The sequence below is a fragment of the Eriocheir sinensis genome, chromosome 9 (assembly GCF_024679095.1).
Source record: "Eriocheir sinensis breed Jianghai 21 chromosome 9, ASM2467909v1, whole genome shotgun sequence".
Classification (NCBI taxonomy): domain Eukaryota; kingdom Metazoa; phylum Arthropoda; class Malacostraca; order Decapoda; family Varunidae; genus Eriocheir; species Eriocheir sinensis.
In genome coordinates this window covers 20,940,285-20,953,976 of record NC_066517.1, presented here as the reverse complement: position 1 = coordinate 20,953,976, position 13,692 = coordinate 20,940,285, and the positions used below count along the sequence as shown (strand labels likewise).

The 13,692-nt window shown below is 45.2% G+C and overlaps 1 protein-coding gene across 4 annotated transcripts in view; it reads left to right on the top strand.

The window, feature by feature from the left end:
- Window positions 1–13,692, top strand: part of LOC126996126 (laminin subunit alpha-1-like) — a 213,020-nt gene that overhangs the window by 172,178 nt on the left and 27,150 nt on the right. For all 4 annotated transcript variants that reach the window (XM_050856332.1, XM_050856331.1, XM_050856330.1 and 1 more), the window contains exons 23-27: window positions 8,524–8,630; window positions 10,152–10,335; window positions 11,320–11,459; window positions 12,168–12,398; window positions 12,789–12,929. In XM_050856332.1, the coding sequence (XP_050712289.1) occupies window positions 8,524–8,630; window positions 10,152–10,335; window positions 11,320–11,459; window positions 12,168–12,398; window positions 12,789–12,929 (803 nt within the window). The remainder of the gene's footprint in view (window positions 1–8,523; window positions 8,631–10,151; window positions 10,336–11,319; window positions 11,460–12,167; window positions 12,399–12,788; window positions 12,930–13,692) is intronic.

Here is a 13,692-nt window from a genome sequence, read left to right as displayed (position 1 = left end):
TTGCACAGGCTCTAGGGAAATGTGGAAGAGAATTAACCTTATAGTTTCATAGTAATGTTTATATACTGCACAGACATCGTGGTTCAAATTACGCTGATGGCCTCTGTACCTAATTAAATCTTGTGGAAACTGTTAGAGAGAGAGAGAGAGAGAGAGAGAGAGAGAGAGAGAGAGAGAGAGAGAGAGAGAGAGAGAGAGAGAGAGAGAGAGAGAGAGAGAGAGAGAGAGAGAGAGAGAGAGAGAGAGAGAGAGAGTTGGTAATTGGTTAAGTAATTCAGCAGATTAATTCGTCTTAATATTTCTTCTGCCTCGTCCTGACTTGAATAACTAATGAGGTCCAGCGAGTTATTCCGTTAAGAAGAAGTAGTAGTAGCAGAAGTAGTCGTAGTAGTAGTAGTAGTAGTAGTAGTAGTAGTCATAGTCGTAGAAGTACTAGTGGTAACAGTAGTAGTAGAAGTGGTAGTAGTAGTAGTAGCAGTAGTGGTGGTGGTAGTAATAGCAGTAGTAGTAGTAATAGTAGTAGTAGTAGTAGTTATTGTTGTTCTTCTTCTTCTTGTAGTTGTTGTTGTTTTAGAAGTAACAGATGAAAAATCTTTGTCTAATCTCTAAACTATTACCGTAACATCAAATAACATTAAGTCAACAATTACACTAATAATAAAAACAACAACAAAGACAAAAACAGCAGCAACAACAACAACAACATTCACCTTTCCGAAGCCTTACCTGCCCCGCCGTCTTATCAGGTGATCGGGGTGACGTCACACGCCGCCCGCGCCCGCCGGGTAATTGTTTGTTTTCCGCGGGACTATAATTGCGGCCGCGACAGGTGTGGTGATTAGCGGCGCTCTCCGGGGTGGGTGGGCGCGGGCGTGGGCGTGGCGAGGGCGTGGCAGCGGGGGGGAAAGGTGGCAGGGGATGAAGGGACAGGGAGGCGATGGGGAAGAGGGGATGACAGGGTGGGGGAAGAGGGGGGAATGAAAGGGCGGGGGAAGGGCGGGAAGAGGGGATGACAGGGTGGGGGGAGCGGGGGGAAGGGGGGAATGAAAGGGCGGGGGAAGGACGGGAAGAGGGGATGAAAGGGTGTGGGGGAGGTGGAAGGGGGGAAGAGGGGATGACTGTGTGGGGGGCGGGAAGAAGGGGGGAATGAAAGGGTGGGGGAAGGGCGGGGAGGGGGATGAAAGGGTAGGGGGGAGGTGGAAAGGGGGAAGAGGGGATGACAGGGTAGGGGGTGGGGGAAAGGCGGGGAGAGTGGATGAAAGGGCGTGGGGGCGAAGTGGAAGGAGGGAAGAGGGGGACGAAAGGGTTGGGGTTCGGGGAGGAGGGGTGGGGAGGGGAGGGGCGCATGAAGGGACAGGGGGGTTGGGTGATGAAGGGGCTGGTCTGTTTGTCCTTCGGCGTGAGTTACGGGCTCGCGTCCTCTAAATGTTCCGTCTCTTTCATCTTTTTTTTTGTTTTTCGTTTTATTTTTTTGCCGCTAAATTGCCTTTGTGCTGCAAAAAGAAGCAATTGATTAAAAAATAAGCGTTGGAATGTTTGTGTTGGGTCCGGGCCGTTTCTTCTTTCGTTTATTTTTGTTGTTGTTGTTGTTGTTGTTGTTGTTGTTGTTGTTTATAGATTACGTGTTGCTTCTCTTTTTGTCTTGATCTCTGTAATATTTCTTCTGTTGGTATTTATTGTATATTTTCTCTCTTTAAAATCTCTTGAGAACCACATCTGTCACATCATTACCCTAATTTTCTTGTAATACTTTCTCGTATCCTTATAAGACGTACTTTATATCCTTACCCTACTTTTATATCAGAGCGACCAAGAAAGAGATCGCCAAAAAGAGAAAAAAAGTTTATGGCAGCGATAATGAAAAGAAATCGTAACCCTTTCCCTACAATAAACCGCAATAAATAAAGGATTAGAGAGAGGGAGCGCCGCGTAAGGTGTGCTGGCGTAGCGGAGGGTTGCGTAACGCTTGAGTGGGCCGGGCGACGATGCGTGAACCCAGCTACGGGCGGGGTGAGAGGGCAACCCGCGCACTCCATCAGCCTTCATAATAGGACTCAGCAGCTTATATTTATGGCGGATTAGTAACCATTAAATACTGTATGAAGGGTGATGGCATGGGAATGGGAGAGGAGGTAGAAGAAGAGATAGTAGAGGAGGAGGAGAGCATATCATCGGCCTTCATAATAGGACACAACTAATATTTATGGCGGAATATTAACCATGAGATATTGTTTGTAGGGTGAAAGTATGGGAGTGGAAGAGGAGGTGGAAGAAGAGGAAGAGAAGGAGGAGGAGAGCATAAAAGGCAATCCACACCCATCCATACCATCAGCGTTCATCATAGGACACAGCAACTAATATTTATGGAAGATTAAGAACGATTAGATACTGTATGAAGGGTGGAGGTATGGGAATGGAAGACGAGGAGGAGTAGGAGGTAGTAGAGGAGGTTGATATAAGAGGTCAACCCATACTCCCATATACCATCAGCTGCTGTTTATACGACCGTGCAGGAAGTGTTTATGGGTCATTAGTAACCATTAAGGATTCAATGGTGATTGGATTTAATTAAGGAGCTTGCAGAGGCGGTGATGGAGGAAGAGAGAGAGGATAATGGGTATGTAGGTATATGGTGTGGAAGAGGAGGAAGAGGAAGAAGAAGAAGAAGAAGAAGAAGAAGAAGAAAAAGAAGAAAAAGCAGTAAAAGAAGAAAGAAGAACAAGGAAAGAAAGAAAACAAGAAGGTATTAGGCCTTCCATAACCAAACTAAGCATATTAATCGTTATGGTGAATGGATAGTTTAGGAATGAATAGAAAATAGATGTAGAGAAGATAATGAATACGTAAAATGACATGTAAAAGAAGAAGAAAGAGAAAAAAGAGAGAGAGAGAGAGAGAAAAGAATTGGTGTCCCTTCTCTGAGCCTCCAATCCCTTGCTCTTGATTCCGTCCGCTCAGCCGCTCACTCGGTAAATATTTAGATTAGCTCCCCCCCCCCCCTCTCCCCAGCCTCCCTTCCTTCCTGTCCCCCTGCTTCCTCCCTTCCCCTTCCTTCGTGGTGAGGAGGAGAGGAAGGAAGAGGAGGAGGAAGGGTCAGTGTGGTAGGAATATAGTGAAATGAACGATCGTGTGTGGAGAAAAGAGGATTAAAGAGGAAGAGGAAGGAGGATAATAAATAAAGTAGAAGGAAAACAATGCGTGAAAGTGGAAAGAAGAAAGAAAGGGAGAGTAAAGAAGAGAGGAGGGAGGATTAGAGAGAGTGAAGAAGAGGGAGGAAAAGAAAGAGATGTGTGGAGGAGAAAGAGGAAAAAATTACTCCATTATATTTTCAGCTGTTCCTGTTCTTTTCCTCCCTTCTTTTAAATGCCTCCCTTAACCTTCCCTCTTCCTTTTATTTCCTCCTTCAATCTCCTTCATTCTTTCTTCCTTCATTTATTGTATGCTCTCCTTCCTTCTTATTCCTTCCCTTAACCCTCTTTCTTCCTTTTATTTCCTCCTTCAATCTCCTTCATTTTTTCTTCCTTCATTCTTCTCCTTCATTATCCCTTCCCTTAACCCTCTTTCCTCCCTTTATTTCCTCCATCAATCTCCTTCATTCTTTCTTCCTTCATTTTTTCATTCATTATCCCTTCCCTTAACCCTCTTTCTTCCTTTTATTTCCTCCTTCAATCTCCTTCATTCTTTCTTCCTTCAGTCTTCTCCTTCATTCTCTCTTCTCTTTCGTTCTTCCTCCTTCTTCCTTCCTTCCTTCTCCCGTACACCCACTCATTAAACGTTATCTCAATCCCTCCTTCCTTCTTCCTTTTTCTTCCTCCTTCCTTCTTTTTCCTTCTTCCGCTCACCCAGTCATTAAACGCTATCTCAATCCCTCCTTCCTTCTCCTTCCTTCTTTCTTCCTTCTTCTTCCTTATCCCTCTCCTTCCTTCTTCCTCCTTATCCCTCTCCTTCCTTCTTCTTCCTTATCCCTCTCCTTCCTTCTTCCTTATCCCTCTCCTTCCTCATCCTCATCCTTCCCCTTCCTTCTTTCGCACAGCCAGGCAATATCATTAAGCCCTACCTCAATCCCTCCCTGGTAATGAATAGTTCGCGGTTTAGCCTCCCCGTGGTTTATGTCGCTATGAAATAACATCCTCCCTTCGCTGTGTGCTTTGCTCGCTTCATCAGTCATTGCATTAAACGCGCCGTATTTACTTAATGCCCATAATCGCATGCAAACCCACCCCGGGATAACCTTTCTGCAGTCCTTACATTCGTCCCAGTCTCGTATTTTCCGCCGTATAGCATCCTCTTGCCTCCTGGTCCGTGCTATGCTGAAGGCCTATAATTGTATGGTCTCCTTCCCCGGTATAGCCTTTGTGGAGTCATTTTCTGCGTTTCTCTTTATTTACCTGCGTGTATAGCATTTCTTGGCCCACAGGAACTCCGGGTCCTTGCTCTACTTAATGTCTGGAATTGTATGCTCTCCTTGCCCGGTATAGCCTTAGTGGAGTCCTCTCAAGCATTTATATTCGTTTGCCTGCGTGTATTGCATTCTCTGGACCCGAGTATCTATAACTGAATCTTGGCCGGTATAGCCTTTGTGGAGTCCTCTCAAGCATTTCTATTTGTATGCCTTCGTGTACGGCATTCTCTTCCCCCGCATGAACACCAGGTCCGCTCGCGCCTCCTCTGCATTCCCCGGGCAAACAGTCGCTTCATTGTGCATTCGTGGCGCGGCGTCCTGCGGCCCGTCAAGCTAGCAGCGGCGGTGTCTCGGCCGCCGCTCACCTTCCCTCACGAACACACTTTCATTTATACCTGCAGCGCTACACCTGGCCGGGCTGAAGGTTACGGAGGGGGTGGGGGGAGGGGGGGGGGCGCATCTTGGGAACACCGCAGGGAGAACGAGTCTGAGTGATTTGACTATGCGTTTGAGATGAGGTATAACAATTTGTGAACCTCTAGATTGAATCATTTGTTGCTGTTATTTAGACAATGAACAACATCGACATCAGTATTAGTATTGGATGGACTAGTGATGGACTGAATGAATTAACCATGACTTTGAGATTAGTTAGAACACTGTATTTACGAACGTTTGAATTAGATGGTTTGCTGCTAATATTAAAACGCCGAATATTATCGTCATCAGTATCTACAGTGTATGGACATGAGTTTGTGCTTATATGTTTTTTTTTCTGCTGATGTGGAGAAGGGATGTGAACCTGCACCCCCTCACCCCTTCACCCCTCAGCCTACGCCCTTGTTACGTGCCCAGGAACGGTTCTGTATCCCCGTGAACAAAGGAATGGAGAGGTGAGTTATTTATTTTTTTTTTTTTTTACAGCAGAGACAGCACAAAGGCACAGAAAAGGAAACAACAATAAATAAAGCCCGCTACTCGCTGCTCCTGTAAAGAATCCGAGGAGGTGGCCGAAAGAGCTGTCAATTACGTGAGAAGAGGTGTCCTGATACCTTCCTCTGAATGAGTTCAAGTCGTAGGCAGGAGGAAATACAGATGAAGGAAGATCGTTCCAGGGATTACCAGCGTGAGGGATGAGAGAGTGAAGATGCTGGTTAACTGAGCGAGTGGAAATGGAAAGGAGGAACAAGGAGGTGAATTTATGTGTCGTTCCTCAGTATCGAGCACCTCAGTACGTTCCTCTTTTTCCTGTGTAGTGGTGTGCACCTGAACCGCGTAACCTGCCGCCGTCACGTGTCCTGGAACTTTTTTTTCTTTCTTTCTTTCTTTTTTTTTCTGTCTGTCTGTCGCCGTAAATAAAGATGCTGGTGATGCGAGGGCGAGGAGGACTTATCTGGCGTTCCTCAGAGCCACTATAGGTCCTCTTCTCCCTGTCCTCTTTACAAAGCCGAATTATCTTGGGGTGTCGTTAGTTCCTTGTCCAGAAAGGTTCCTGTATAGCGACGTTTGGAAAGCCGGTGATCTAAGGGCGTGGAGGACTTGCCTAGCTTTCCTCGGGAGTGTTTGGAGGAGGGGGATGGCAACGAGAGGCTCCCTTTGCCCTATCCTCTTTACGAACCCGAATTATCTTGAGGTGTCGGCAGTAAAAGTTGTGATATAAGGACTTGGAACACTTGTCTAGTTTTTCTCAGAAGTTCGGGGAGGAGGGGAGGGTAGGGGAGCAAGATGTCCTTTTCGCCCTGTTCTCTTTACAAACCCGAATGGTGATGATGCTCCGGTAATTTCTTGTCCAGGGACGTAAAGGTGGTGATCAAGGACACGGAGGACTTGTCTAGCTTTCCTCAGGTATGTGGGGGGAGGAACGGGTCGAGTGGTTCTCCTAGCTCACCCTGTCCTCTTTACCAGCCCTGAATTATCTCGGGATGTCGGCTGTTTCTGTATAGCGACGCGAGTAATAATGTTTGTTTACCAGTGAGTGAGGAGGACTATAAAAAAAATAGTGAAAATAGTGAAGTTACGCCGCTAATTTTCCTCGTAAATCCACTGTTCTAACCTAATCTGACTTCACCAAACCTGACCTGAACTTTGTCCGTCACATTAGACTAAAACGTTTTATAGGTATATTAATGGTTCTGTGTAAGTCTGGGAAAAGAGACACAAAATAAAGACGCGTAGCTTATCTACACATTTACCTAGCGCTTTCTTTGGAGTGTTTTTGGGGGATTGGGAGGGCAACGGCAGGTTCTTCCCTTTGCCCTGTCCTCTTTACGAATTCGAATTATCTTGAGGTGTCGGCAGTTCATTGTCCAGAAAGGTTCCTGTATAGCGACGGGAGTAAAAGTTGTGATGTAAGGCCTCGGAGCACTTGTCTAGCGTTCCTCAGAGGTACTGGGGGAAGGGGAGTGAGATGTCCTCTTCACCTTGTTCTTACAAACCCGAACTATTTTGGTGCTTCAGTAATTTCTTGTCCAGGGATGTAAAGGGGGTGATCAAGGACTCGGAGCACTTGTCTAGCGTTCCTCAGGGTTGCGGGGGGAGGGGAGCGAGATGTCCTCTTCACCTTGTTCTCTTTACAAACCCGAAGTATCGTGATGCGTCGGTAATTTCTTCTCCAGGGACGTAAAGGTGGTGATCAAGGACTCAGAGCACTTGTCTAGCGTTCCTCAGAGGTACTGGGGGGAGGGGTGGGGGGCAACGAGCGGTCCTCTTCACTCACTCCTCTTTACCCGCCCGAATTATCTTGGGGTGTAGGCAGTTCATGTATAGCCACGCGAGTTAATGTTTGTTGATCTGAGGACGAATCTCTAGTTTTCCTCAGGGGTATGTGTGTCTGGGGGGTGGGTGGGGGGGCAACGAGTGGTCTTCTTCACCCGTTCCTCTTTACCAGCCCGAATTATCTTGATGCGTCGGTAATTTCTTGTCCCTCTTACATACCTGCCCTGCTGTGTGACAAGGGGGCCATTATGCCTCGAGTGGGCAGCCCGAGTGCTCTCCTATATATCTCGCGGGCTATAAATGTCTCGTCAGCGTTATCTCCTTGGGGCAGCGGGGGTCAGGCGGGGACTTGAGGGCTCAGCAAGGCGTGTAAACTCATCCCTGCTCGCTGCTCTCTTGATGCTGACGCTGGAGATTGAGTTTTTTTGTGTGTTTTTGTCTTTCTTTTGTTTCTATTCCGTCGAGAGTTATCGTTCTGTTGTTGTTGGGTGTCTTGTTTTTGTGTCTACGTGTGTGTTGTGGTTTGTTTGCTGTTGTTTATTAATGCAGTGATATTTTTTTCATTTAATTTGTTCTTTGTTGGTATGATATTTTTATTTGTGTGTGTGTGTGTGTGTGTGTGTGTGTGTGTGTGTGTCTGACATGTATACTGCTCCACTGTGTATATATATGTTGCTCTTATGTTTCGTCCTCATCCCTGTCGCTCTTACACTCACACCACTTTGCTCAACACAACACTACATCGGTTTATGCTCCATTAAACACAAGAAACACATATACAGGACATCCTTTAACCCGTCCGCTGCGATTGACACGGATTTCGCCTTCACTGGTAGCCTGGTAACATATGCTCCCAGGTCTTTCTCTGCCTCTGTGGTGGATTGTGGAGCGATTCCCATGTGGTATTGATACTTATATTTTTCTTCATTGAATTGTAGCAGCCACTTTTTGCTCCACTCCTGTAGCTTGGTGATGTCTTTTTGTAGGAAATCCGCATCCAAGGGGTTAAGGTATGTCTTTTCATGGCAGAGGGCGGACCAGTAGTTAAACAAGAGATGTACAAAAAATTCCCGCAGAGCTTATTTTAATAGTATGCCAGCAAGAATGCGGATATAAGATAGTTTAGAGGTGTCTTCATACTAATTCCCGAAAATATAAATAGTACGGAGAAAGAAATGTAGTATGAGGAAGGCGCTATTTTTTTCCTTTTCTGAGATGATTTTTTCCTATGCAGTCATGATGTACTGGACTTTTTATATGTGTTCTATGTCTCCTCAGTGTTTTCCTTCAACCATACTCTCATTTATGTTTCTTTCGTAGATTAAAACATCGAAAACCATGAATAAAATGTACTCATATGTTTTGAGAGTCATTCAACTAATTTTCTCCCTCTCTATCTGCCGCAGGGTGTGGGTGTGACGAGCGGGGGTCAACCAGCGCCACTTGTGACATCGTGAGCGGCCAGTGTCTGTGCAAGAACAACGTGGCGGGGCGGGCCTGTGACTCCTGCCGGGTAAGGGTCAGCTGACAGTCTTCTGATAGGCATATTTATGTTTTATTGTCATGGATCGTCAGTTCTTCCCCTGTTGAGATATGTTGATAGATTTTCTCCTTTTATTTTGTCTATGTACCCGTAGAATAAGTTGCTCCTGTTCATGTTGTGGTTCTTTTCTCTTTTTTTTTGTGATAGTCGTGTTTAAGTTTTATTGTCATGGATTGTCAGTTTTTCCCCTGTTGAGATATGTTGATAGATTTTCTCCTTTTATTTTGTCTTTTTTTTGTGATAGTCGTGTTTAAGTTTTATTGTCATGGATTGTCAGTTCTTCCCCTGTTGAGATATGTTGATAGATTTTCTCCTCTTTTTTTTATTTTGTCTATTTTCCCACTGATTAAGTATTCATGTTTTGGTCAAATCATCCATTCCTTGGTATTGAATTTTTGTTTTTGTTTTGATAATAGATGAACGCTAAGGGTTTGAGATTCGCTATAACTGTCTCCCTTTATTTTGTCGTAACTCGAGATGTTCTTTTTTTTATTCTCTCATTTTCTCTTTATAATGATAGTCTTGTTTAAGTTTTATTGTCATGGATTGTTAGTTTTTCCCCTGCTGTCTTAAGATATATGTTGATTGTTTTTTTCTCTTCTCTTCTCTTCTTGAACTTTTCTTGTATGCCTTTATTTTTTTCCATCGCCTCTTCTGATCGCTTATCTCATTCCCCGTTCTTTCCATTAACTTTTTTTTTTCATTTCTCCTGTCCCCCAACACCTCCCATCGCACATTCCTTCCCTATCCACCCTCTCGCTTTTTGCCAATCATTTCGTTTTTATCGTGTACTCTCCAGCCCCGCGCACTCTTCCTCGCGGTATCAGCTCTCTCTCTCTCTCTCTCTCTCTCTCTCTCTCTCTCTCTCTCTCTCTCCCCCCCCCCCCTCCCCCTTCCCGTCACTCACACTATCTGATTATTGTTCCTCACCGCCGAGAGTGAGCGAGAACAGGTTTTATGGCCGCGAGATCGCCGGTCGAGGCATTATGCGGTCAGTTCATGTTAAGTGATAAAGTAATGCTGCTTATAACACGCTCTGAGAGGGTGGATTAGTATCTGCAAGCTTAGGAGATGTGTTGTGTGTGTGTGTGTGTGTGTGTGTGTGTGTTCATCATCATCATCCACAAAAATCATTCCTAACGATCTCCTGCTCTGAGAGGGTGGATTAGTATTTGCAAGCTTAGGAGATGTGTTGTGTGTGTGTGTGTGTGTGTGTGTGTGTGTGTGTGTGTGTGTGTGTGTGTGTGTGTGTGTGTGTGTTCATCATCATCATCCACAAAAATCATTCCTAACGATCTCCTGCTTTTTTGTGCTTCATCCTTCTGCAAATCTAGTTCCACCTCTCTACCTGGTTCTCTATCGGCCCTTCTACAGTCCTGGGTTGCCATTCTATTACTCTGGTTGTCCATTTTTTAATCTGTTCTATAAATATGTCCTGCCCAAGTCCATTTATTTGTCTCCATCATGAGTAAGAGGACCTTCATGTTCCAGCCTAGCTTCTGGGGTCTCTCTACGGGTACTGGATGCCGCCCGTGCGACTGTGACCGCCGCGGCAGCATCAGCCCCCAGTGTGATGACGCCACGGGCCAGTGCCGCTGCAGGCCGGGCGTCGGGGGGCCCCGGTGTGACGCCTGCCTGCCCGGCTACTGGGGCTTCTCGGCGCAGGGATGCAAACGTGAGTCCCTCGTGCCTGTGGGTGGTGGTGCCTGAAGAAGGGAGTGGGACGAAGGAAAGGAGGGAGATGAGAGGGGACTAAAACTGTTCTGGGACTGGTAGCGGTACTACTTAAGCATATAGAGCGATGGTTATGTAGTAAAGACCCGCGATTCTTCGTTTTGACTCATATTGTTTTAGACCTAACTTAGCCTCACATTTTATTATATATTACGAATTTTACCTGCACGTTATACATATCTCACACACTATGTAAAAAGGATTATGTAGAATAGACCCGCGTACGTCTCTTCCTTTTGTCTCATATTCTATACCAAACTTAAATTACACATCTTATTTTTCCTTATTTGTTTTGCTGGCGCGTCACAGCTATCTCATGCAGTAGGTTATGTAGTAATGATACAAAGTTACCTCCGTAGACGAACTGTTTATGATGTATTAATATCTGTTGGTTCTCCCAGTTTTGTCCTTGGTGTCGACTCGACTTTGAAAAAATCTTCGATATGAGTCTCTTAAGAATGTGCAGATTTCCTCTGTCCTGATTTAAACTGACCGCCTTCAAAGGAATGTGCGATAACTACCTCAAAATGCGATGGTTTGGCTCTCTGCAGGCCTCGCGATAGAATGCATAAATTTTCAGGAACGTTGACTTACCCGCACTAACTCGTTTCTTTATGAAGGGCACACATTAAAGTAAATTAGATATCGCTATGTGTGCGGGGGGAGTAATTATGTTCAGAAACCGAAACATTCATTCTGTGTACGATAATATGTAAGTTCAAGATTCTGGCAGCGCTGATTCGGAGGAAAGCTCGAAGCGGTACTGACCAACATGGCGCGTTTTTATATTGATGGTGTACGTATGTGTCTGTCTCCACGTTTAAGTTGCCTCTGCCTTCTGTGGGTGGATTTAGTTTGCATTTTGTAGTTTGTGTTGCCTCGCTGAAGAATGATGGCACAGGATAACGCATCTTCCCCTGTGCAGGCTGTGACCCGTGTGGCACCCCAGGCCGCTTCTGTGACCCCAACTCCGGCCGCTGCATCTGCCCCCCGAACACTGAGGGCGACCGCTGCGAGAGGTGCTCCCCCGGCTCCTGGGAGTACCACGCCTCCAGGGGCTGCAAGGTGAGGACAGGGCTGGGAAGGATCGTGAAGCTGCGATCTCTATCCAACATGTGTAATGCCAGGTTAGGTTGTATTGACGAGCCCAGATCTCGCATCCTGCCTGCAAAGTACTGTTGTGTTTTGCTTCAGACCTCACAGAAACCCTTAGGAAAGAGTGTAAAGATAGAAACAGGTGTGAAAATAGCGATGAATATGTATTTTTAAGTACATATTTGAATGATTATTAAGATATTTACAATTAAGAACTATTTACAAAACCAGCACTCCACCACTAACCTAACTGAGCATAACGGATTGTTGCTTGATGAGCAAGTAACCAGCCACCACAGATGAGTTTGTATTGCTGCAAAATCTAACTCACTGCAGAAATGGTACTATCCTATATCACCAGTGAATTAGTAACAACTTTGCTATTTTTTATAGTGTATTAGTAATTATTAGTGGAAAGGGTCTCTTGCTGAGGCCCATGAACCCCCAGGGATCTGTAGGAAAGTTTTCAAGGGTTAATTGGAAATGATGCGTACAAAGTGCTGAACACACCCTCCATGCTTTTTTCTGATAGGAGTACTAATTGGAACCAGATGTACAAATTAGTGACAGTACCCTCCATTTTTTTTTTTTTTTTTTTTTTTTTTTTTTTTTTTTTTGACACAAGTACTAAATAGAATGTTGCAGACAAATTTATGAGCATGCACTTCATACTTTCAGCCCTGCAATTGCTCAGGCGTTGGAGCTTTGAATCGCCAGTGTGATGCACGCACAGGCCAGTGTGTGTGCAAGGAGGGCTATGAGGGTGAGCACTGCGGCCGGTGCAGCTACGGCTTCTATGGGTTCCCGGTGTGCAGCCCGTGCAGGTGCTCCATCCCCGGCACCAACCCCCGCAACTGTGACAGGAAAGGGCGATGCCAGTGTGATGAGCGTGGACAGTGCCCATGCAAGGTGAGGCTCTTGTATTTTCGTATCAGGTTGATGTGTTATCAACATTCACTTGATGGGTGAATGTGAGCTACAAATGCTCTGATGTTTCTTGCGCTATCATATCAGTTATTTGTGTAATAAGTACACATTAGATACTTTTAATGAAATATGTTTCTACAAACTAGGAATTAATTGCAAGAAAGACCTGAAAACAGTATTACCTCATGTGCTCAAATCTCAGGGTTACATGTCATCAGTAATTCACATGTGTAACAGATCAAACAAAATGTGCGGATACTGTAATCAAACACACATTTTACCAGGAGACAGACTTGAAAGAGAATTTGTATTACATGTCATCTTTTTATCTCAGTATTCATTCCAACTGACCCTTCATTTTCTGTGTTGCAGGCCAATGTGGTGGGGCGCAGGTGTGGTAAGTGTATCAGTGGGACATTTGGCCTTTCGGTAGACAACCTTTCGGGGTGCACGAGTTGCTACTGCTTCAGGAGGACCAACCAGTGCACTCAGGCTGACCTCACGTGGTCTCAGGTACGGCAAACTCCAGGGAGAGGGGAAGGGAAGGGGGGAGAGGGAGGGGCAAGGGGAAGGTGGAGGGGGGGTAGCTGGGGCATTTGTAGCATCTTGTTCCCCAGGTTGCTGGTTTACTTGCTCTAACAGTAGAAGTAGATCACTAGTACACATACACCTTTACTTGTGGTTCCTTACACTTAAGCCTCGTTGCTTAGAGATCAATTGCCCCCAAAATCCTGCATCACTCAGTCTGCTGACGGCCTAAGTATTGGTGCTTGGTTTGCTTCACACATAGAGTGAGTTGTTCAGTAAAGCTTCATAAAGGCACTCATGGGCATCAAAACTATATTGCATAAAAGGCATCAGCATTAATTGGTTATAATTGAAACTTTTCTGTTCTTTTATTTTGTCTGTGGGTTTCAGTTTTCCATATACTTATTTCTCTGGAATGACAATCTTTCATTTTTAAATTCAAACACTGACATCTTTTTGCTTAATCCCATATGGAGCTGAAAAGCATATTGGAAATAAAATTTGCTTCCTCCGCATGCATCATGGATGTATTTCTACACGCCACCTAGTCAGTAATTATTGCCCTGCCTGTTTATGGGAGTAATGGTGTTTCCTTATAACTTTCTACACTACCTATGGACCAAATTAAATCCTTACTGTGCAAGTTGCAAGGTCCATCAACCATTACTATTTCTCAGCCCCAATTGTTCCTCATTGCTTTCACACAACAAGGCAAGTCACCTGCACTGAATAACAAAGTAAACCAAAC